This window comes from Mobula birostris, chromosome 25, assembly GCF_030028105.1.
Source record: "Mobula birostris isolate sMobBir1 chromosome 25, sMobBir1.hap1, whole genome shotgun sequence".
Lineage (NCBI taxonomy): Eukaryota > Metazoa > Chordata > Chondrichthyes > Myliobatiformes > Myliobatidae > Mobula > Mobula birostris.
Genome location: NC_092394.1, coordinates 36,165,205 through 36,188,924, shown reverse-complemented (window position 1 = coordinate 36,188,924; position 23,720 = coordinate 36,165,205). Strand labels below are relative to the sequence as shown.

General features: G+C 42.8%; 1 protein-coding gene across 1 annotated transcript in view; it reads left to right on the top strand.

Annotated features, from left to right (window-relative positions):
- LOC140187910 (syntaxin-1B-like) overlaps positions 1 to 23,720 on the top strand; it is a 202,026-nt gene that overhangs the window by 64,850 nt on the left and 113,456 nt on the right. The window contains exons 2-3 of the mRNA XM_072243763.1: positions 7,830 to 7,904; positions 17,443 to 17,516. Of these exons, the coding sequence (XP_072099864.1) occupies positions 7,856 to 7,904; positions 17,443 to 17,516 (123 nt within the window). The 5' untranslated portion in view covers positions 7,830 to 7,855. The remainder of the gene's footprint in view (positions 1 to 7,829; positions 7,905 to 17,442; positions 17,517 to 23,720) is intronic.

Here is a 23,720-nt window from a genome sequence, read left to right as displayed (position 1 = left end):
TGAAACAATAGCCTCCTTTCTTAGCTGCAGTGCACAAATACAAGCTGAATTTCTAAATGATCCAGTCTTCTTTTGTACTTTACAAATTTCCTTCATCACCCTTTCCTGAATACTCCTTTCTTTGTCCTCTGAAACGTTTCTCAAAGTTTTGGACATCCCGGATCCATGAAAACAGCTAAGAAATTAGAGGCTTTGTTCTGGCACATAAGTGCTTGGATTGCACCTTTTACACTTAACAATTTACACTTGTCCAGTACTCCTATCATTTTAACAATAACACTTGGAATGTACCTTTAATTTTCCTTCTTGGACTCTGACATAATTTACTCTGGAGTCCTCCTGCTCCAATAATCCACTCCAATATTCAGCAGAGGAAGTTTATCTTTGCTTTCACTCTTACCTATCCGGGCATTGACCAAGCATCCCAAGCTATAGGTCCTCTTCCCAGTTCCTCACTGTTACTTGTAAACTCTTCTTCCCTTGTTGCCTTTTCCTTACCTCCATGCCTCCCCTGGGCAAGTTGGGGTCAGAATATAAAGAACATAAGGAATGGAAGCCTGAATGGACAATTGACCCTCTGTGCTAGCTGCAACGTTCAGTAAGATTATGGCTGATCTATTCAGTCAATGCCATTTCTAACTCTGTATCTCTTCAACATCCAAAATTCTACCAACCCTCAGCAGCTGAATCTCATAGCCCTGTGAGCAGAAAGCTCTAATGATTCACTACCCCAGACAAAGAAATGTATTATCTCTGTCCCTGAATAGCTGTCCACTTATCTTGAAGCTATGAGCCCCAGTGCTGGACACCCCAGCCAGGAGAAGCAATAACTAGCAACACACATCAAAGTTGCTGGTGAACGCAGCAGGCCAGGCAGCATTTCTAGGAAGAGGTATAGTCGACGTTTCAGGCCGAGACCCTTCGTCAGGACTAACTGAAGGAAGAGTTAGTAAGAGATTTGAAAGCGGGAGGGGGAGGGGGAGATCCAAAATGATAGAAGAAGACAGGAGGGGGAGGGATGGAGCCAAGAGCTGGACAGGTGATTGGCAAAGGGGATGCGAGAGGATCATAGAAACATAGAAACATAGAAAATAGGTGCAGGAGTAGGCCATTCGGCCCTTCGAGCCTGCACCGCCATTTATTATGATCATGGCTGATCATCCAACTCAGAACACCGCCCCAGCCTTCCCTCCATACCCCCTGACCCCCGTAGCCACAAGGGACATGAGGTCCAGGAAGAAATACGGGGGGGGGGGACCCAGAAGATGGGCAAGGGGTATAGTCAGAGGGATAGAAGGAGAAAAAGGAGAGTGAGAGAAAGAATGTGTGTATAAAAATAAATAACAGATGGGGTACAAGGGGGAGGTGGGGCATTAGCGGAAGTTAGAGAGGTCGATGTTCATGCCATCAGGTTGGAGGCTACCCAGACGGAATATAAGGTGTTGTTCCTCCAACCTGAGTGTGGCTTCATCTTTACAGTAGAGGAGGCCGTGGATAGACATGTCAGGATGGGAATGGGATGTGGAATTAAAATGTGTGGCCACTGGGAGATCCTGCTTTCTCTGGTGGACAGAGCGTAGGTGTTCAGCAAAGCGGTCTCCCAGTCTGTGTCGGGTCTCGCCAATATATAGAAGGCCACATTGGGAGCACTGGACGCAGTATATCACCCCAGCCGACTCACAGGTGAAGTGTCGCCTCACCTGGAAGGACTGTTTGGGGCCCTGAATGGTGGTAAGGGAGGAAGTGTAAGGGCATGTGTAGCACTTGTTCCGCTTACAAGGATATGTGCCAGGAGGGAGGTAACAACATCCATCTTATCAACCTGTGGAAAAAATTTTATATGTTTCAGTGATACCCACTGTCATTCTTTTAAACTCGAGAGTTTAAAATTAGAGTACATAATCTCTTATATGACAAATACATCATCCCAGGAATCATTCCAATAAACCTTTGTTGGACTTGGTTTATCTCAAATATGTCCTTCCCTGGGTAGGGGAGGCAGATATGTGCACTAAATTCCAGATGAGTTCTCACTAGTGTTCTGTATAATTGGAACTAGACAGATCTACTCTTGTTCTCAAATCCTCTTACAACTCAATACCAAGATATCATTTGTCAACTTAATTACTTGCTATCTACGTGTTAACCTTCAGTGATGCATTAACAAAGGCACCCAGGTCCGCCTTTGTGTTTAACTAACTTTCAGATCTGGGTGAATGATAATTTTCTCCAGATGAATATTGAAAAGCCTTCATCTTTGGTCAACGCCACCGAACTGTTTACTGAACTGTGATTTCATTTCTTTATTCCCTTCACCATTCGTTATGGCCTGAGCTTGAACCAGTCTGGTTGTAACTTTGGCATCAATTGTAAACCCTTATCCTTACCATCACAGATCTCTCATGGTCTACCTTGCTCTTCATAATTTTTTAATCTTTGCCTACCTGTTGCTGAAGCATACACCTTTACTTCTCTGCTGCTTTTCTAGTAAACTGCATCTTCCTCAGAGGTAAGATCAGTCCTATTTTGCTCTGATCTTACAATGTCCAATGCAAATTCCCACTCCCAACATTTGCTGATCAAGATGGCTTTTCCATGCGTAAACTTTGAAATGCCAACACCCAGCGCATTTCTCTCTTCTCCACCCCCCCCCCCCCACCATCCCCGATGCCTGTCATCCCACTGTTCATCATACGTTAAGCTAGTAAGGACTGGTCTTATCCTCCTTATTTATTTTGTTCATAACTATTCTTGAGATTGGGGGAAAATGAGTGATGCTTAACTATATGAGAGTTATCAAGGTTGATGCACAACCACTGTCAAGGGTCCGGATTTGTTGTGGGGCTGGAGAGGTGGGGGCTGATGGGGAATTTGAGCAGTTTTTGGTAAGTAGTGTTTTACCTAGGCAAAATTCTAATGCTTGCCATGTATACACTGCAGAGAATGGAATTGAAGGCATTAGCGAAGAAAAAAAAAATCAATGTTATGGTGTAACACCCTTTGATGATTTGTGACTAAAGAAGGATTGATAGGACACATGCTGAGAAACCAGTTCCACAGGCTGAAAAGTTTAAACCTATGCAGTCATGATATACTGTTAATTATTTAGGATAGATGACAAGAAATTTTACTTGGATGGCTATAAGTCCTCAGAATTTTCTACTCAAGGATTGTGCCAACTCAGCTCAGTATATTCAAGGCTAGAAATGATGGAGATAGGAACTCGAGGGATCTGGGATTGAACAGAAAACACGGAGAACCAGACATAATGTTACTGCAGCGCACGATTGAAGGTCATCTGCCACATTCTTCTTTCTGTTTCTTTCAACCAATACCGTGAAGCTATAGTTGAAGCTAACAGGGTTCGGGTATATAATCACAGGCCAGTTCACTCCAGAACAAAATGTTTCCTTCCACAAGATCTTGGTTGCAGTTAGAACCTATCCAGTTTTGGCCCCTTTACATTGTGTTAGATATTAAAGTTTTATAAAGAGTACAGAGGCACATACAGTTAGTTATCCATTAGTAAAGGCTTGGTCACAGATATGGATTCAAGGATCTGAATGTGTATACAATAGTAGAATTGGGTGACTGGTTCAAAGTATGTAAAGTAGTGAAGAGACTGAAGAATATTTCTATTCAGTTGGATAGTTAGGAAGGATCAGAAGATTCATACTTATTCATTTTTCATGATGAGACTCAAGGGTATGGACAACATTAACTGCCCATTTCTAATTGCTTTTAAGGAGGCATATTGAGTGGTCTTCTACAATGACAAGAGTCCTCCTGGGAAGTTGCTCTTTCTGCACTGTTGGGTTGGAAGTTTCAGTGACAATGAAAGACCAGTGATGTATCCAAGTCAGAATGGCATGTACAACTCAGAGGGTAAACTTTAAGTGATGACATTTGTACTTTACTGGCTCCCTTGTCTTCAGAGGTAGAATTTACATAAGTAGAAATAGATCATTAGTTATTTGGTACCAAGGATATCTGGAATATATCAGTTTGATGGTTAGCAACAGTTTGCCAGTCATCCGATGAATGATCATTTTGATGCGTTCTGTCAGAAGAGCTGGCTATGACTATGATCATCCTGAACAGAAGTATGTTTCTTGTAACAAACAAAGGAAACTCTGCAGATGCTGGAAATCCAAGCACCACACACAAAATGCTGGAGGAACTCAGCAGGCCAGGCAGCATCTACGGAAAAGAGTACAGTCAATGTTTCGGACATACTGAAGGGTCTCAGCCCAAAACATTGACTTGTACACTTTTCCATGGATGCTGCCTGGCCTGCTGAGTTCCTCCAGAATCTTGTGTGTGTTGTTATGTTTTTTGTAATGTATATCTTGGCCTACATAATTTCCAGGTCAGCCTTTAATCAGTTTTCTAGTTCTTGTTCCACCAGTGGACTTGGAGCTTTTTCATCACACCCACTTGAAAGACAAAACTTGTACGTCTAATAATGTATGATTATCTAGAGCAGAACAATGAGTCCGTACATTTTATGGGTTTGGGTCACATGTGCTAGTGCTCTTTTTCTGTTGCACTCTTCTGTCTGCTAGATTTCTGCTTTTCCGTTGTGAGGGGTGAAATCTCGTGAATCAAACTGAACTATTTGATGTCTCTTCTTTCTGTCTATTCCTTTTCTTTAGCTCATTTTTTATTTAGTCTGATTATTTTCTTTCAAGAACGTTGTTGTATTTGTTATGTTCAATAAACTTTCAGCAAGTCAAGGCTGTGGGATAAGATGTGTGCTTTGTGACATGTTGGTATCCACCACCATTTAATTACAGCAAAATTGGAGCTGAGCTTGAAGCTGCATATGTGTGAGAGCCCTGCCTCACTGTGCTGTTGGGTCCAGATCCAGCAAAGATGAAGGCAATGTCAGGGAAGTGTGTAGCTTGGATGAGAATCTCAAAGTAATTTTGTTCCTGTGTTTTTGATCTTGTTGTCAGTGAAAGCTGCATGTCTAGGAAGTCATATTGGAGGATTCTGGATGTATGACAGCAGTGTGTTTTGTAGTTGATGTACTTTTGACAATTTATAGTACTTGATAAGGTGCCACTCAAGTAGGCTGCATAGTCCTGAATGGTGGATTTTGTGAGTTGTTGGTATTCAGTCACCCCAGCAAGAATTCAGCATCATCAATGGAAGGGGAATAAGCAGTCAACATTTCGGGCCAAGATCCTTCATCAGGATATGCCTCTTCTCGGCCTGAAACATTGACCGTTTATTCCCCTCTGTAGATGCTGTCTGACCAGTTCCTCCAGCATTGTGTATGTGTTGCTCAAGGTATCCAGTATCTGCAGGATCTCCTTGTGTAGGTATTCCATTATGATTCTGATTTGTACCTTTATAGGTGATGGAGAAGGCTTGGGTTGTCAGGAGGTGAGTCACTCGTCTAAGGATATTTGGCATTTGACACGTTCCTGTAGGCACAGTATTTATGTAGTCAGTCTATTTTTTTAGATTATGAGGACACACAGTTCTCTTTTATTGTCATTTAGTAATGTCTTTGCATTAAGAAATGATACAATGTTCCTCCAGTGTGATATCACAGAAACACAAGACAGAACAAGACTGAAAAACTGACAGAAACCACATAATTATAACATATAGTTACAACAGTGCAAGCAATACCGTAATTTGATAGAGAACAAACCATGGGCACAGTTTAAAAAAGAAGTCTCAAAGTCTTTCGAAAGTCCCATTATCTCACGCAGACGGTAGAAGGAAGAAAACTCTCCCTGCCATGAGCCTCCAGCGCCGCAAACTTGCCAATGCAGCATCCTGGAAGCACCCGACCAGACTCTGAGTCCGTCCGAAAACTTCGAGCCTCCGACTAGCCCTCCGACATTGAGCACCCAGCACCATCTCTGCTGAGCGCTTTGACCCCAACCCCGGCCACCAGTAACAGGCAAAGCCGAGGATTTGGGGCCTTCCCCTCCAGAGATTCTCGATAGCGCAGTAGCAGCCCCAGCGAACCAGGCATTTCAGAAGTTACTCCAGATGTTCCTCCGTGCTTCTCACGTCTGTCTCCACCAAATCAGAATTGTGCATGGCCCCTACTTACAAATACCGATATCATTCACTGGAGAGGCCGCGTGCACTGCTTCTCCACCATCTTCTCCCTCCCTCCCTAGATGAGCTTATGGTCACTGGTAACACTCACAACACGCTGGAGGAACTCAGCAGGTCGGGCAGCATCCGTGGAAAAGATCGGTCGACGTCCGGCCTGAAACATCGACCGATCTTTTCCACGGATGCTGCCCGACCTGCTGAGTTCTTCCAGCATGTTGTGAGTGTTGCTTTGACCCCAGCATCTGCAGATTATTTTGTGTTTATGGTCACTGGTGATGTCCAGGCTACTGATAATGGGATCTTAGTAATGGTTATGCCATTGAACATCAATGGGAAGTAGTTCAACACTTTTATCAGGAATGGTCTTTGTCCAGCACTTCTGAGGGACAGATATTACTTTCCACTTACAAGCCTGAAGACTATCTAAATCTCACTAAGTACAAGCACGAGGTGCTTCATTTGCTGAGCAATTAAACATTTATCGTAATATCTCCAACATAGAGCTTTCATCTGGTTATCAATAAGCTGAGGCTTAATCAGTACAGTAGTTCAGCATAACTTGAATAAGTAATGTACAGTGGATTCTGGTTAATTGGGACACATCGGGACCAGTACATTTTGGCTCAATTAAGTGGCTGCCCATCTTAGATGAAGTTTCATGGAAATAGTTTAAAAGATCTAAAAGGAGAAACTGAGTAACAAACTATGTATTTAAATGAAATATAGGACAAATTAGAACACTACTGATACTACTACAGTACTATAAAACCATGTATTCCTTATAGTTATCTACAGAGGAATTAATCCTGTATACACAATGATCAAAATCAGCATAGACACAATGTTCTTCATACAATGTTATCAACGATTGCATCCTCCCAAATCTTCATTTTCATTGTAACATTCAAGATGATTGATGCTTTCAAATTCTTCGTAAAACCTAACTTGTTGAAGTTGTGAAATTGTTTCATTTTCGCTGCGGGCTGCAGCGCTCCCTCTAACTTTTTTTTAACAATCTTTTAAAGATTTTACATTGCTTTGTGCAGGAAATTTTTTCACGGCCTGAAAACTGCATGACACTTTAATAAAACATTATATAAAAGAAAACTTCAGTTGCTTGGCAACAAAGGCTATGTGCATGAGAGCATTTCAGTTACTGTGCGCCTATGCACCCGCACAGCCTAGATGGAACAATGCCCAGCTGCTTCTGGCACCTCCAAGCCTGAATGCTTGAAACCACAGTGAGCAAAACAGTTCTGAATTTCTCGGCAACGATCAGTGACAAAAATCACGGTTTTTTGAACACAAACATACACCACTGACTCTACTCAGAAACTGTTCGCTCTAAACACGTTGCTTCTGCGCATGCAACTGACACTCGTCAGTAACTGTTCTGCAAGTCTTCTATCCCAATTAGGCAGTATAGTGTCCCAAATAAATGAAGGGAGACCCGGCTATTTTCTCGATTAGTTTTTGGTCTTTAAGAGTTGCCCCAAGTAAGTGGATGGTCCAATTAACTAGAATCCACTGTAACTGAATATTCTATGTGCTGATTTTCAGGAAATTTTATCCAGGGTATTTGATAAAATAGCAGAGGTGATGCTGAAATAGTAATACTCCTTTCTGTACTGACAATTCATCATCCTTTACAGTGAATCTGTGATCTTAGAAGTCTTGGTTAATTGCAACTTACTGCATTCTCCAGATCTGCTTTTAAACTCATTTCTTAATGTCCTGTCTTTCAGAAACAAAGGAGGAATTGGAAGACCTGATGACGGATATAAAGAAGACAGCAAATAAAGTTCGCTCCAAGTTAAAGAGTAAGTATGTGATTCTGACAGATTCTGCATCAAAAACAATTAAGCTGTTCATGGTTCACTAATTCTGTTTTTGGAGTCATGAAGAGTTGCAGCGAAGAAAGTAGTTCTTCAGGCCCCTGAGTTCACAGCCACCCATTCATACTTATTCTACATTTATCCCAGTTTTTATTCTCCCTACATTCTAAATGAGCTGCCTTGAGATTTTACTCACACACAAAGTAAATTTCCAATGGCTAATTAATCTGGCAACCTGGATGTATTTGAGATGTGGGAGGAGACCTCGAGTACGCCCATAGGAAGAGCATACAATCTCCACACAGACAGGACCTGAACTCAGGATTGAACCTGGGTCTCTTACGCTATGAACAGCAGATTTACTGGCTCTACCATAGTACTGCCCCAAAGTCTAGCTTCCCTTTATTTTAATGCTTTTTCCTAGAATTGTGCAGCAAAAAAGACCATTATTATATCATATCATAACCTTTACTGATGTTCTAAAACATTAATTTGTCAATCCCACTGTCTTGCTCTTTCCCTATAGTGCTGAAAGTAAATAGATTCAGTTCCGTGTGATAAGTTGCTGTTGAATCTGCTCCCATTATGCTTTCAGGCAATCTATTCCAAATCAACATGCTGAGTTACAGTAACTTAAAAGCTGAGGAACTGTCATTTTTTATGTCAATTTCCTTAAATCATGTGAACCACACTCCTTAACGACCCTTTCTGTTATTTCATTAATGAACTCAGTTAAATTAGTTGAAAGCAATTCCTATTACTTTTAGCAATTATTTAATTATTGTTAATCAAAGGCACTGGATGTAAGACTGACTGGCCAATGATATACATATTCATCTGCCTGCCTGAGAAAGTGTGCAAAACCTGCAGTTCTTTATTCATCTGAAACACTCCCATGTCTTGGCAAAATTGAAACTTGCTGCAGGAGTCCCTGCAACTTCTATCCTTTCTTAACTCAGCAAATTGGGATAGTGGTAGAATGTTTACTTAGAATATTGTCAACTCGTTATTCCCCCCAGTACTAATCAACAAGCTTCAAAGCCTGAGCCTCTGTACCTCCCTGTGCAACAAGATCCTTGACTTTCTAATCAGGGGACCACAATCAGTGCAGATCGAAAATAACTTCTCCTCGCTGATAATCAATACCAATGTACCTCAAGGATGTGCACTTAGCCCATTGCTCTACACTTTCTACACTCATAACTGTGTGGCTAGGCGCTGCTCAAATGGCATGTATAAATCTGCCAATGACATAACTGTTGGTAGACTCTCAGATGGTGATGAGGAGGCATACAGGAACAGATAGATTGGTTGGTTGAGTAGTGTCACAATAACAGCCTTACACTGAAGACCAAGGAATTTGTTGTGTACTTCAGGAAGGGAAATTCGAGGGGATTTCGAAGGGTCAGCAGTGGAAAGATGATCAAGTTCCTGTGCATTAATATCTCTGAAGATCTGCTCTGGACCCAACACATTGATGCAATTACAAAGAAGGCGCGTCAGCAGCTATATTTGATTGGGCATTTGGGGAGATTTAGTATGTCACCAAAGACCCTAGTAAATCTCTACAGATGTACTGTGGAGAGATTCTAACTCTGATCTGATTCTCACATCAGCGTCTGATGTGGCGGGACCACTGCACAGGATTGGAAAAAGCTTCAGAAGTTTGCAGACTCTGCCAACTCCATCATGGGCACTAGCCTTCCAGCATTAAGGACACCTTCAAAAAACGATGCCCAAAAAAGGCAGCATCCATCATTAAGGATCTTCATCACCCAAGATGTGCTCTATTCTTATCATTACCATCAGGGAAGAGGTACAGGAACCTGAAGGCAGACATATACACTCAGTGGCCACTTTATTAGGTACACCTGGGTCAAGAGGTTTAATTATTCAGACCAAACATCAGAATGGGGAAGAAATGTGGTCTAAGTGACTTTGACTATGGAATGATTGTTGGTGCCCAACAGGATGGTTTGAGTATCTCAGAAACTGGTCATCTCCTAGGATTTTCACACACAACGGTCTCTAGATTTTATAGAGAATGGTGCGAAAAACAAAATAAAACATCCACTGAGCGGCAGTTCTGTGGGCAAATGAGAGTGGTCAGAGGAGAATGACCAGAGTGGTTCAAGCTGAAAGGAAGGCGACAGTAACTCTGATAACAACGCATTACAACAGTGGTGTGCAGAAGAGCACATCTCAATGAGTATGTTTAAAGTCAGAGAAATGTATACAATTTACATCCTGAAATTCTTTTTCTTTGCAAACATCCATGAAAACAGAGGAGTGCCCCAAAAGAATGAATGTCAGTTAAAGTTAGAACCCCAAAGCCCCCTCCCAACTCCCAACTCCCACCTCCCATGCATAAGCAGCAAAAAAAGAAACAACTCCTCTCCCCCACCAGCAAAAAAGCATTGGTGCCCCCCCTCCCCCACCAAGCACTCAAGCGTGCAGCAAAACATCAATAAAGACACAGACTTGTAGTACCCCAAAGACTACTCTTCACCCGGTAATTCGACATCCCACAGGCTCTCCCTAATAAGGGGAAAAGGGATGTCTCCCTTTCACAGCGAGAGGGGAGACATAACAAAACAACTCACTGGTATATGGTGTTAAAAGTCTGTTGCATCACTCTTTCTTAGCTCTGTGCTGTGCAGAACTGCTCTGTGCAGTACTCGGGCCTGCATGCAACATGTCAAACCTTGAAGTGGACAGGCTGCGGCAGCAGAAGACCTCACCAGGCTGCACTCCTGAACCTGGGTGTATTTCTTATTGTAATTTATAATTTTTTATATTGCACTGTACTGCTGTGCAAAACAAGTTTCATGACATACCTAATTGATATTAAACCTGATTCCGATTCTAATTGATAAAGCCTCTTTAATCCAATCCAATTTCTCTATCATATATTCCTCTACATTTGTTACTCTGTATTGTAACATGAAAAACTTTATTTAGCAAAGGCAAAATATTCCCTGAGATTATTTTATTTTTGGTTTTGTTTATTTTTGGTTATTTTTGGTTTTTAAATGAACCCGTCTCTTTTTATTTTATTCCTGACATATTCCAAATATTCGGAAGGTTAACATAAAAGTAGTAGGCAGGTCTTCTGTAGACACTAAATTGCCGGTCACCTGCCCATTTCCTCCTTTGTAGCTCAGAGTGCAGTCTTTTGCCTGGAGCCCAGATCCTAACACTTTAGCGTGATGGAGTGCAATGACGGGCTGTCTTGGTACGTACTGTACATCCACCTGCACTTACATGATAGTTTTGACAATAGATGAGGCCCTACCCAAGCTGCCTTGCTGTCAAAGGCATCAATATCATTAATAGTCTGGCTACAAATATTCAATAGTACTTGGAGTTATGCATATTAATTACTTTTATTTACAGATATAAGCCAATGCATCAGCTGTACGTCAACTACTTCTGCCACTGAACATGACTACACGAGTGATGTTCAGAGGGACTTCAGGTGTTCTCGGGCATGAATCGCAATAAGCTTGCTGGCAGGCCCAACAAGTTGTCAAGAAGACAAATTGTCTTTTGGCCTTTATTGCAAAGGGGTTGGAGTTTGCCCGATGCCAGCCCCCTAGGTCTGAGTCGATGTAGTGGTAATGGAGTTTTTTTTAAAAAGGAAGCTTTGTTGCCAGTGTCCAAGGCGCCGGTGAGGCCTTGCTTGGAGTACTGTGAATAGTTTTGATCCCCTTGCCTTAAAAACAAAATTAATAGCATTGGAGGTGATGCAAAGAAGATTCACAAGGCTAACTCATGGGATGAGAGGGCTGTCCTACTAAGAGAGACTGTTGTTCGTCCATCATTGACATCGATGAGGACCTCGACACCATTGTGACGGTGTCGAGACTAATGCGTGATTTGGATTTAAGTGAGGGAGAGTTGTGCAGCGTCAGCCTCACTCTCTCTTCCCAATTCCCATCTGGATCCAGTGGCAAGACAGAGTCTAGACGGCTGGAGATGGGACTAGGCGCAGTGGATGACCAGGACGTCTTCTATGTCTTGTCCTGCTCTACACGTTCCACGACGCTTGCAGAGACCGCCTTCTTGACCGTTGGACCTTCCATTGGTCTCGTCCGCTCAATCCGCCGGAGTCTGTCTTCACATGCTGGGATAAAAATTTCCTATCTCACCAAGGGTTTGAGACCCGTCGGCTCCCCTCACCTGGTTTAGCCGCTTGTCGAAGCCATTGCCCGGGGTGTGGCCGCTGTCGCATGCAAACAGCTACGGGGAGCCACAGGTGAGAGCTGAGTGCCAGGTGGGGACCAAAGGTGGACTAACCGTCCTAAAAAGGACGCGACATGTTCCCCCACCAGAGGTGCTACCCCTCCCTGACACCCCATAGAAAGACTAATTAGCCCCCAGTGCTCTCATTCAGTTCTTGGTACTAGCTATCCTTTCTCTACACTTTGTTCTGATGCAGGGTGTCGACCTGAAACCTCCACCATCCCTTAGCTTCCTGAGATACTGTGTGACTTTGTGAATTCCTTTAGATTATCATCTACTCCAGTTTCCAGCATCTGCTGTGCCTTGTGTCTTTCAGGGAGAGGGAGTGTGTCTACGCAGAAAGGTGTTAAGGTCTGGAGTGCAATGTAATGAGTATTAGTGGAAATAGGTTCAAAAAGGAACGAGATGAACTTGTATGTCCACTATAAGCCTAGGACTCTCACAGCTACCTGGACTATTCCTCTTCCCACCATATCTCTTGCAAAAATACCATCCCCTTCTCGCAATTCCTCCGTCTCCACCGCATCTGCTCTCAGGATGAGGCTTTTCATTCCAGGATGAAGGAGATGTCTTCCTTTTGTAAAGAAAGGGGCTTCTCTTCCTCCACCATCAACTCTGCTCTCAAACGCATCTCTCCCATTTCACGCATATCTGCTCCCATCCTCCGGCCACCCCACTAGGGATAGAGTTCCCCTTGTCCTCACCTACCACCCCACCAGTCTCCAGGTCCAACGTATAATTCTCCGTAACTTCTGCCACCTCCAGCGGGATCCCACCACCAAGAACATCTTTCCCTCGCCCCCCCCCCCCACTTTCTGCTTTCCGCAGGGATCACTCCCTACGCGACTCCCTTGTCCATTCGTACCCCACCATCCCTTCCGACCGATCTCCCTCCCGGCGCTTATTGTTGTAAGCGGAACAAGTGCTACACATGCCCTGACACTTCCTCCCTCACCACCATTCAGGGCCCCAGACAGTCCTTCCAGGTGAGGTGACACTTCACCTGTGAGTCGGCTGGGGTGATATACCACGTCCGGTGCTCCTGGTGCAGCCTTCTATACATTGGCGAGACCTGCCGCAGACTGGGAGACTGTTTCACTGAACACTTACGCTCTGTCTGCCAGAGAAAGCAGGATCTCCCAGTGGCCACACATTTTAATTTCACGCCCCATTCCCATAGAACCATAGAACATTACAGCACAGAAACAGGCCTTTTGGCCCTTGGCTGTGCCAAACCATTTTTCTGCCTAATCCCACTGACCTGCACCTGGACCATATCCCTCCATACTCCTCTCATCCATGTACCTGTCCAAGTTTTTTTTAAATGTTAAAAGTGAGCCCGCATTTACCACTTCATCTGGCAGCTTATTCCACACTCCCACCACTCTCTGTGTGAAGAAGCACTCCCTAATGTTCCCTTTAAACTTTTCCCCCTTCACCCTTAACCCATGTCCTCTGGTTTTTTTCTCCCCTAGCCTCAGTGAATGCCTGCTTGCATTCACTCTATCTATATCCATCATAATTTTATATACCTTTATCAAATCTCCCCTCATTCTTCTATGCTCCATTCCCATTCTGATATGATCATCCATGGCCTCCTCTACTGTCAAGATGAAGCCACATTCAGTTTGGAGGAACAACACCTTATATTCCGTTAGGGTAGCCTCCAACCTGAGGCATGAACATTGACTTCTCTAACTTCCGTTAATGCCCGTCCTCCCCTTCTTACCCCATCCCTTATTTAATTATTACTTTTTATTTTTTTCCCCTTTCTTTCTCTCTTTTTTTTTCTCCCTCTATTCCTCTCACTATATCTTCCTCTGGTGCTCCTCTCCCCCTCTCCTTCCCGCTAGGCCTTCCGTCCCATGATCCTCTCCCTTCTCCAGCCTTGTATCCCTTTTGCCAATCACCTGTCCAGCTCTTGGCTCCATCCCTCCCCCTCCTGTCTTCTCCTATCATTTTGGATCTACCCCTCCCCCTTCCCCTCCCACTTTCAAATCTCTTACTATCTCTTCTTTCAGTTAGTCCTGCCAAAGGGTCTCGGCCCGAAACATTGACTGTACCTGTTCCTATAGATGCTGCCTGGCCTGCTGCATTCCACCAGCATTTTGCGTGTGTTGCTTGTAAGAAGAATTAAAGTTTGAATGTCAATGGAAGGAAGGAAGTGGATCGAGCTGGATTGCAGTTGCATGAAGCCAAGTGGGTGATGAGCTAAGTGGTACTTTCCATTCTCAACCCCCTCCGTGCTTTGAACATGGCCTTATTACACAAAATCACCAGTACACAAAGCTGTTCCTTGGTCCCCATGTTCCTGATGTTGAAGCAGTCACGGGAAACGTGACCCACTGTTTCGTTGGCAGACCAGCATCTTCACTCAGAGTATGATCGTGCCAGGTGTAGCCAAAGCTATATTATTTTAATGGGTCAGTATTCCATCTTATCAACAAAGCAGTGATAAAAGTGGATTGTTTAAAGGACACAAGACCATTCATCAAACTGTTCAATGATGCTTCATTGCTGACAGTCCAAGGATAGAAACAATGAACTTCAGTTTCTGTACATTGATTAAATAAAGCCAGTAGATGCAACAGTGCACTCTCCGGTGAATGAGTAATGAATAACTTAAATGACAATTTGTTGGGTTAAAAGCTATTAGAATTAAATACAGTTTCATTGCATGGTCTGAACCACCAGTTGAAATTCCTATCTTTCTGATTTCAACAATGTGGTATTAAATCTTTAATAAATACTATGTATTTCCTCTCCACACCTTGTGGCGCATCGGGGGGGGGGGGCACAGCACGGCAGTCTTGCTGTTTCTCTAACATTTGTCTGGTTTTTACAAGGTTGAGTTGCTAGCTCAACACTAAACCCAGCATGAATGGAAAGTATGTAAGGAAACGGCGGGATTCAAATCTGGGACCGCTCCATCTCAAAGCTTGGTGCAGATGCCGCTAGACTACCAACTGGCTAATATACACTATATCTAAGTCTAAATCGTACTTACGATTTTATTCAAACAGAAAATTCATTTTGTGACTGAACTTCTTTAAGATTTGTGTTCTGAGAATCTCAATCTATCATTTAAAAGGTTTCCTGCTGAGCTCAACTCTGCAAGAGCATTGGTGAACTGCATCCTTTCAACTCAGCCATACTTTGATATAAGCTTCTTGTTTAATATATTTTTTAAAAATTCACTTGACAGTCTTTTATATAATCGTTCTGCTGTAATAAGGCTACCAGAGTCATTCCTGTAGGTGATTTCATGTTCTGAGCTAGTGCACCGTAAACCTCTTCTCTCACTCACCCACAAGTACTATGGAGATGTATGGGCAGACAATATGGATGTATGATGGTGTTGAATGTAACTGGAAATGCAAGGTTTCAAGGAGGGTATTGTGACAGACATTTGAGTGAAGAACTGCAGCGTGTACAGAAACATTTCTGACAGGGGCAGCAGAATGAGTGGGATGAGTGGGGTCCCTAAATTCGGTGCGTGGTCACACACATGATGAGAATCGCACTCACCCTACTCATGGACTGTTTGTCCCACTCCCATCAGTGAGGGGGTTACACTGTATCCATAACGGGACAACCAGACTCAAAAACATTTACTTTCCCCGAGCAGTAGGGCTGATCAACACCTCCACCCACTAACTCCACTATTTTATTATTTCTTATCAGTCACTTTTTGTATAGCCTAGCATCACTTTATTGACATACAATCTATCCTATGTATATAAGCTATCTTATGTATTTGTATTTATTGTGGCTTTTGAAAAAATTATGTTCTTTATCCTCTGTGGAATTTTTGTGCTGCGTCGGTTCTGGAGCACCTCTTCCTAGAGATGCTGCCTGGCCTGCTGCATTCACCAGCAACTTTAATGTGTGTTGCTTGAATTTCCAGCATCTGCAGAATTCCTGTTGTTAACAATTATTTCGTTCTCCTTTACTCCTGTGTACAGAAATGACATTAAACAATCTTAAATCTTGGATAATTGGGATTAAGAATGAAGAGAGAGCAGAGATATCATAAAGCAGCTGTAACAAGGACACAGGTTTTGAATTTACTACAGCTCAGGTGTAAAGGGAAGTAGTCCTTTCAAGATTATCTAAAAAGGACTTGTGTACATGCATTTGCCCCATAACACTGAAGACTCACATGCCCATCCACGCCTTACAAAGCAATCAGAATTGGGTTCCTGTGCATGCCTTTACAGAGCAAAATAAAAGTGAGAATTAGGTGTCGGTTTTAAATGCTGGACTTTTCAAAAATGTCAAGCCACGGTTTGATTGCAATTTAATTTTTATTGAACCTTGATTAGTCCTGCAGCTCTGATTTTATTTTGGTTTTGCGTCTGGCAGGACACTTGCATTGTTGAATGTGATAAGATTTTGTACGCTTCTTTCCTTTCCTAATCGTGGTCCTTTTTGTGAGTTTCCGTACGATTGCTCTATTGCTGAACTTTCTCTTTGCACTGCTCACCTCTGGCACCCTGCAGTTGAATACTACAATGATATATTACTTTGGACATCTTCAGAGCCTTTGACAGAGTCTGATACTGAGCATTTATAAATCACTTCTTGCTTTGTCTTTGTTGGAATTGCACCGATAGCTCAATATTTGCCTCTTTTATTCAAGGCTTTCTTTCTCAATGCTCCATCACACTGAACCTATCTGCTCTTAGTTACTTAATGCTGTCCTCAACGACTTCCTGTAGATCTCTCAGCTTCTTGTAATTTCTCATCATGCAGTGACTGAACCACCACATCTTGGTGGCCTTCAGGGCTTTGGGATCAAATAAAGTATTCTGTTTTTGCACTAATCAGAGATGTAACCTCTTTGTACCTCATCTATCTCTTCTCACCCCTTACCCAGAGCCAGTGCAGGTGGCAGGTGAATCTGAGCAGTGCATTATTAGACATTGCTTTTCTGAGAATAGCATTGCATTAAGTATCAGAGTAATTACACATTCAAGGTAAACACAGTAGAATATTTTGGGAAACCAACCTGAATATTATATGTATGTGTACGCCTGCATGTCTGCACTAATACTGCATGTGTACAAATATTGTATTTAAGATTATTAGATAATTCCACAGTACATTTGTGCTAAGCATACATGAATGCTATTGTAAATATTATGCAATTAATAATTATATATTAATAGTATATAATTGTACATTAATGCTTTCTGTCCTGCAGCAAGTTCTTGATGGATTTTATAAAAGGATTTTTCTACTAGATAACTCTAGTCTTTCCTTTTCACTTCCTCAGGTATTGAACAAAGCATAGAACAAGAGGAAGGGCAGAACAGATCCTCAGCTGACTTGAGAATACGCAAGACACAGGTTGGTGACTTGAATTTCTCTGTATTTCTATTAAGTTATATACTGTAAACGCCAACATGAATGTTTTACAGTGGAGCATCATTTTTACCAAGGTTATTCACATTCAGATCTCCCTTTTAGTCATAAAAGTATGGTAAAGCCCCATCATCTATCACATTTATAGGAATTTAATGAGAGGATTACTATCTGCAGTTTAAAGGGTCAGCATCAAGCAGTGATAGTTAGCTCACAAGTCTGTTTTCACACTGATACTGCTCAATACACAATCATTCGGATTGGTGTTGATTAACTCCTTTGCCACGCAACGTGATATTCTTCAACAAAGGTGCTAATGCTTGTGCTCTCATCATGGAGTCATAATGGGTTCTTTAGTCCATGTCAACCACGTCCCACCCACTCGTGTGAATCCCTTTCTCTATTCTCCCTACATTCACGTCAGCTCCCCTCAGGTTCTGCCACTTACCTACACATTAGGGCAAGTTTATAGCTGCCAATTAACTTACCAATCCAATACATCCTTGGACTGCAAGAGGAAATCAGAACATTTGGAGGTCATGGAGAACATGCAAACTCCACATAGACAGGGCCCTATGTCAGGACTGTCTCTGACGTTGAGAGGCAGCAGTTGCATCATTGCGCCACCCTATCATGTTATTGGCATGCTGTTTCCTCCTTCTGGCATCCATACTTGCATTGTCTTTCTGCCATTTCTACTGGCACTCTTCACTCCCTGCCAATCATGATGGCAGTCTCTCCCCTCCCACTCCCACGGTCGCACTCTGTGCGTCCAGTTCCCTTGCACTGTTCATGAATCAAATTGACCTACTTCGCTTCTGCAGTCCCATTCATGCTGACTTTGCATTCCCTTTCCCCATTGTTGTTACTGGCGCTCTTTACTGCTGGGCCCCTGCCCACCATTTGCCACAAGTCACAGTTGGCACTAATCCTCCCTTTCTGCTGGATTCAAATGTGCCCCATGCTGTGGGCGGAGGTAAACAATGGCACAACTAGAACACAGTTCAACCTCCAGAACAGAAACAGTGCGAAGTCAGAGCCAAGATGGGAGGTGAGGGCTGGAATGAGAAGCAACCACGGATTTCATTCTGAAAATGGTCTTCATTGATGATCTGGCACCAGGATGAAAGGCAGCTCCAAAGGACACGGCTCTGCCACTTAAAATTCGACAGTGTTCTCGTGAAGGGCACACTCATCTGGCTTAATTCAACCGCAATTTCAATGCATGGCTGATTTAGGTGTCCTCTGGAAATAATCTCGTCGCAGTAAAAATTGATATCACCCCTTCTGAACCTGATGTATGGACAACAATTTAGGCACTGGGCCAGATCGAAAAGATCCAGGATGAGGGATGGGCCAGTTCAGCTCACAGCTCCACTCTACACTGAACTAAGGGTCCGGGGATAGGACCCTCTTTGTGGACTTCAGTTCAGAACGTTATTTGCTTGTGTTCATTGTTTGCATGATGTGATTTTCTTTCTCTCTCTCTCCCCCTCTCTCTCTCTCCCCCCTCCCCCTCCTCTCTCCCCCTCCCCCTCCTCTCCCCCCCCCCCCACATCGGGTGTCTGAGATGCTGCCTGGCCTGCTGCGTTCACCAGCAACTTTTATGTGTGTTGCTTGAAATTCCAGCATCTGCAGATTTCCTCGTGTTTGGGTCTTTTTGGGTTTCTTTGTTTCATGGCTGCCTGTTAGGAGCCGAATTTCAAAGCTGTATAATGCATGCGTACTTTGATAATAAACGTATGTTGAACTTTTTCGGAACTGGTGAAGGACAAAATGTTTATCTTCAGAAACAATCAATTTAAAACTGCTCAAGTTTATCTTCAAATGTCTAACTTTGTTACTTAGGATGAACCTGGCTAAGCCAAGACTAGTGTGCTATTATTTTGAAAGTTAAAAGATATTAAGGTATACTTACAAAATGCTGGGGCAATACAGTAGGTGAGGCAGCATCTTTTGAAATGAATTAACAGTTTACGTTTTGGGCCACAACCTTTCTTCAGGACTGGAAAGGAAGGGGGAAGATGTCAGAATAAGAAGGGAAGGTGGTTAAGCTGGAAGGTGATAGCTAAAGCCAGGAGGGTGGGAGAGGGGGAATGAAGTAAGAAGCTGGTGGGGGGGAAGGCGATGGGTGGAAAAGACAAAGGACTGAAGGAGAAGGAATATGATAGGAGAGTAGCCATGAGAAAAAGGGAAGGAGGACTGGCATAAGGGGGGAGGTGATAGGCAAGAGGTAAGAATCCAAAGTGGGGAATTGAAGAAGAGGAAAAATGACCATAAGTTGGAAAAATAGATCAAGCCATCAGGTTGGAGACTACCCAGATGAAATATGAGGTATTGCTCCTCCAACCTGAGAGTGGAACAATGTGCACAACAAAGAGATACTCAATTTTCATTTGATGGCCTCAACAGTCTTACTGGTGAAGTGTTTCACCCAAGCGGTCCTTCCAGCTTAGGAACTTTGAGCACCAAGAAACAAGCACAATTTACTGGTGTACAACCATTTTAATTCTAGTTCCCATTCTCATTCTGATATGTTGGCCTCATTGTCTACAGCCACAATGAGGCCACTCTCAGGTTGGAGGAGCAACACCTCATATTCCATCTGAGTAGCTTCCAACCGGAAGGCATGAACTCTGATTTCTCTAACCTCCAGTAATTTATCCTCCTCTGTCTTCACTCTTCTTCCATTCCCCCCTCTAGCTCCTGTCTTACCTCTTCTTTTCCCAGTTGCCTATCACCTCCCTCTGGGGCCTCTCCTTCTACCCTTTCTCCCATGGTCCGCTCTCTTCTCCTAATAGGTTCCTACTTCTCCAGCCCTTTAGCTTTTCCACCTATCACCTCCCAGCTTCTTGCTTCATCCCCTCCTCCCCCACCCACCTGCCTTCAGCTATCACCTTCCAGTTTGTCCTCCTGCCCCTCCCCAACCAACCTTAGTCTCACATCTTCCTCCTGCCTTTACAATCCTGATGAAGGGTCTCGGCTTGAAGCGTTGACTGCTTGTTCTTTTCCATAGATGCTGCCTGACCTGCTGAGTCCCTCCAGCATTCTGTATGTGTTACTCTGCATTTCCAGCATCTGCAGAATCTCTTGATCTTAAGATACACTTAGTTAATATCTGTATCCATAAGTGAGTGAATGCAATGAAAAGTCATAATCCAAGAAACAGTATAAATGAGAGAATCTCCTAACCAGAGACTCAAGAATTAGAATTATTTTGTACTCGAGATCTTCGGCATTTGTTGAAGTTCACCAGTTTATAATAAAGCTACTGGCTCAGGCAGTGTTATTTAATCAGTGACCATAATAGCAAGAAATATCCCTGGAGTTCAGGGTCCTCTTATCGGCTAGTAAAGCGATTGATACTTCAGACCTAAGCCTGAAAATCAATCAGAGTCTGGAAGTCGAAGCCCAAAGACTGGAGTCTTGTCCTGGAGTTGGAGGACTGTCTGAGTGAGTGAGTGAGTGAGTGAGTGAGTGTGTGTGTGTGTGTGTGTGTGTGTGTGTGTGTGTGTGTGTGTGTGTGTGTGTGTGTGTGTTTGTGTGTGGTGAGAGGGAGGAATGGTGCATATTTTGCTGTTGTTGTTTTGTTGCTTGTTGTGTTCTGTGTTGTTCTGCCGAGCATTGTGGGCATGCTACTTTGGATCCGGAATGTGTGGCGACACTTGTGGTCTACCGCTAATACATCCATACATTATGTTGGTTGTTAACACAAACAATGCATGTCACTGTGTGTTTCCATGTATATATGAAAAATAAATCTGAATTAATAGGTAAGCATGAATCTGTGATGTAGTGAGACATGGTGTCACCTACTCACTCAAATTCTACTTGTTGCTGCAAGAAACCCAGCTGATTTTGGTTGAAAGTTCTTAATATGCAGTCATATTAGGTGGCTGATCCCAGAATGAAAATGGCCTAAAACTGGAGTGTCAGGATTGTTCACTTTAAAACCTGGACATCAGGAATAAACAGGGGAACAGAAGCTCTTCTGGAGTATTGAGAAGTGGGGCCCATGTCCATGAAATAAACAAATAAGATGTGAATTGAAATTGTGTGTGATTTATTTTTCCTGAGCGCTATTGGGGTCGAATCAAGGGGGATTCTATGAGAGGGAGTGAGGGTCAGACTCCTTGTTGTATGTACCACAAGCAAATATTGATGCCCAAAAAAATTACCTGAAAGTTTTATACTTAAATCTGACTTGACCCCTAGAAGTCAGAGACAAATTCTTGAGGTTTCTGAATTGCTTAAGGGTTGTGCGTGCCAAAGAAAAATAAGGATGTGTTCAGCAAGAAATGAATCGATTGCCTGAATCGTGCAACATCCTTGATCCTGGGGGATGGGAATACAACGTGACATTTGACTTTCATCCAAAGATATCTCCAAGATATCCCTCTGGCTGCTCCATTGAATTCTAGCCCCTGCCAGGCCAACATGAAAGGAAATGGGAAACGCCATTGGCAATACTCCCAAAGATGGGAAGAATCTTGATCCTTAAGATTGCTGGGTAAATACTGAACAACAAATTTTTCTTCAAATAAATGTCCTTGGCATCAGAAAAGGTACTTGCTTTGTGAGATTATGGAAATAGCAACACAATTAATTCATCCCTGGTTTCACACCTTCTAAAAATGGTCAAAATGTAACAAGATTAAAGCCATATAAATTAATGTGGCCACCAAATCTGTAAACTTTATTCACCAGCATTAGGCTCATCAACTGTGACTATATTCCATTGTTTATTCAGGCTAAGGGTTACTCACTGTGCAATTGTACAGGGTTGCTGTTTATTTAACAGGGTTAAGGTTCAACTGCATGCTGCTGCTGTTAAGTATTACATTACATTTGACTACACAATGGTACTCCATTTCCAGTCTAAACTAGTGCCTTCCGTTATTTATTATTAATGGCAGTCTCATCATATTGACCCAGAGAGTCTGAAGAGATTTTTAAAGCTTGTATAAATACTTAGTTTAAACAACACCATTTTCGTGTTCTACCCAGTATTCAAAACTGAAATTGCTCATCGGTGTTAAACTCCTGTAAATTGTATGTAAATAGGCAAGTGAAGTAAATTCAGGCTTTTAAAAAAACATTTAGAGTGGGAGCACTTGTAACGTAGCAGCAGACTCTTCCACGGTTTAGGGCCCTCTGATCGTGTATTTGGGTTTGCTTCAACGGGAGTGGAGTGCAGTTTAAGATGGCACAAGCATCAATAACGAGTCAATGCCTGTCTCAGTGCCTGGGGACGATCTGCGCAGAGCGGCGGTTGCAAAGTCAATTTGCTGCCCTCTACAGTGTGAGAGCTTTTCGTTACATCAACCCTCAGCAGCCAAAGAGGGTGCCAGACATTTCACACACAGGCTGTATAATCTCCTCATGAAGTGGCTGAAACCTATGATATGGTGTATGATGGCATTTTGATGTTCACTGCAAGCATTTTATAAGCTGAATATAAATGAACCGTGAGTAAGAGTTGAAATAGAGCCTTGTGCTGAATAATTTCCAAGTTGATTTAAACTAGTCAGCACAGCAGTAATAGTCTCAGATGCACTATTTCCTTTTTCTTCACCCCAATGCTCGCTCTGAGGCCAATTATATCTGAAAAATGTAACAACATGATTTTAAGTTTTAATCACTGGTTCATGCTGTCATTTATATTATTTGCTCAACACTGCAACGCCAGCGAGAGTACTTTCAATTCAATGGCAATATGTGTCATTGACTTAAAATGAGGACAGCAACTGTGATCCCAGTGCATATTTCTCATATCCGAGCCTTTGGAGCTCCTCAACATCTGTAAGTTTTGATGTTGTAATGACTGGACTTGTAATGAATGAAGGTTTGCTTCTTACTGGCGTCTGCACAAACTGATTAAAGACTGATCTGAGAATAGTGTTACTATCGATGTGCCAATGACCTTGCTGTTTGTCATTGTCCGGGGAAAGGTAAATAACCATGAGAAATAGCATTCAGTGTTGTCAAGGAATCTAATACGTGCTGAGGAATGGACTGACTAATCCATTGTGATCTGTTGCCGGTCATAAGCCCCAGACTGCATGTTTTTTCTGCATTGTGCGAGTAAGAAGCTGTGTAATTTTGCTGTTTGTTAAAATTTAGTGTCTCTGTCTTTTACTTGAATTATCACCATACTTTTTATCTGCTTCCATCTGTTTGGAATAATGC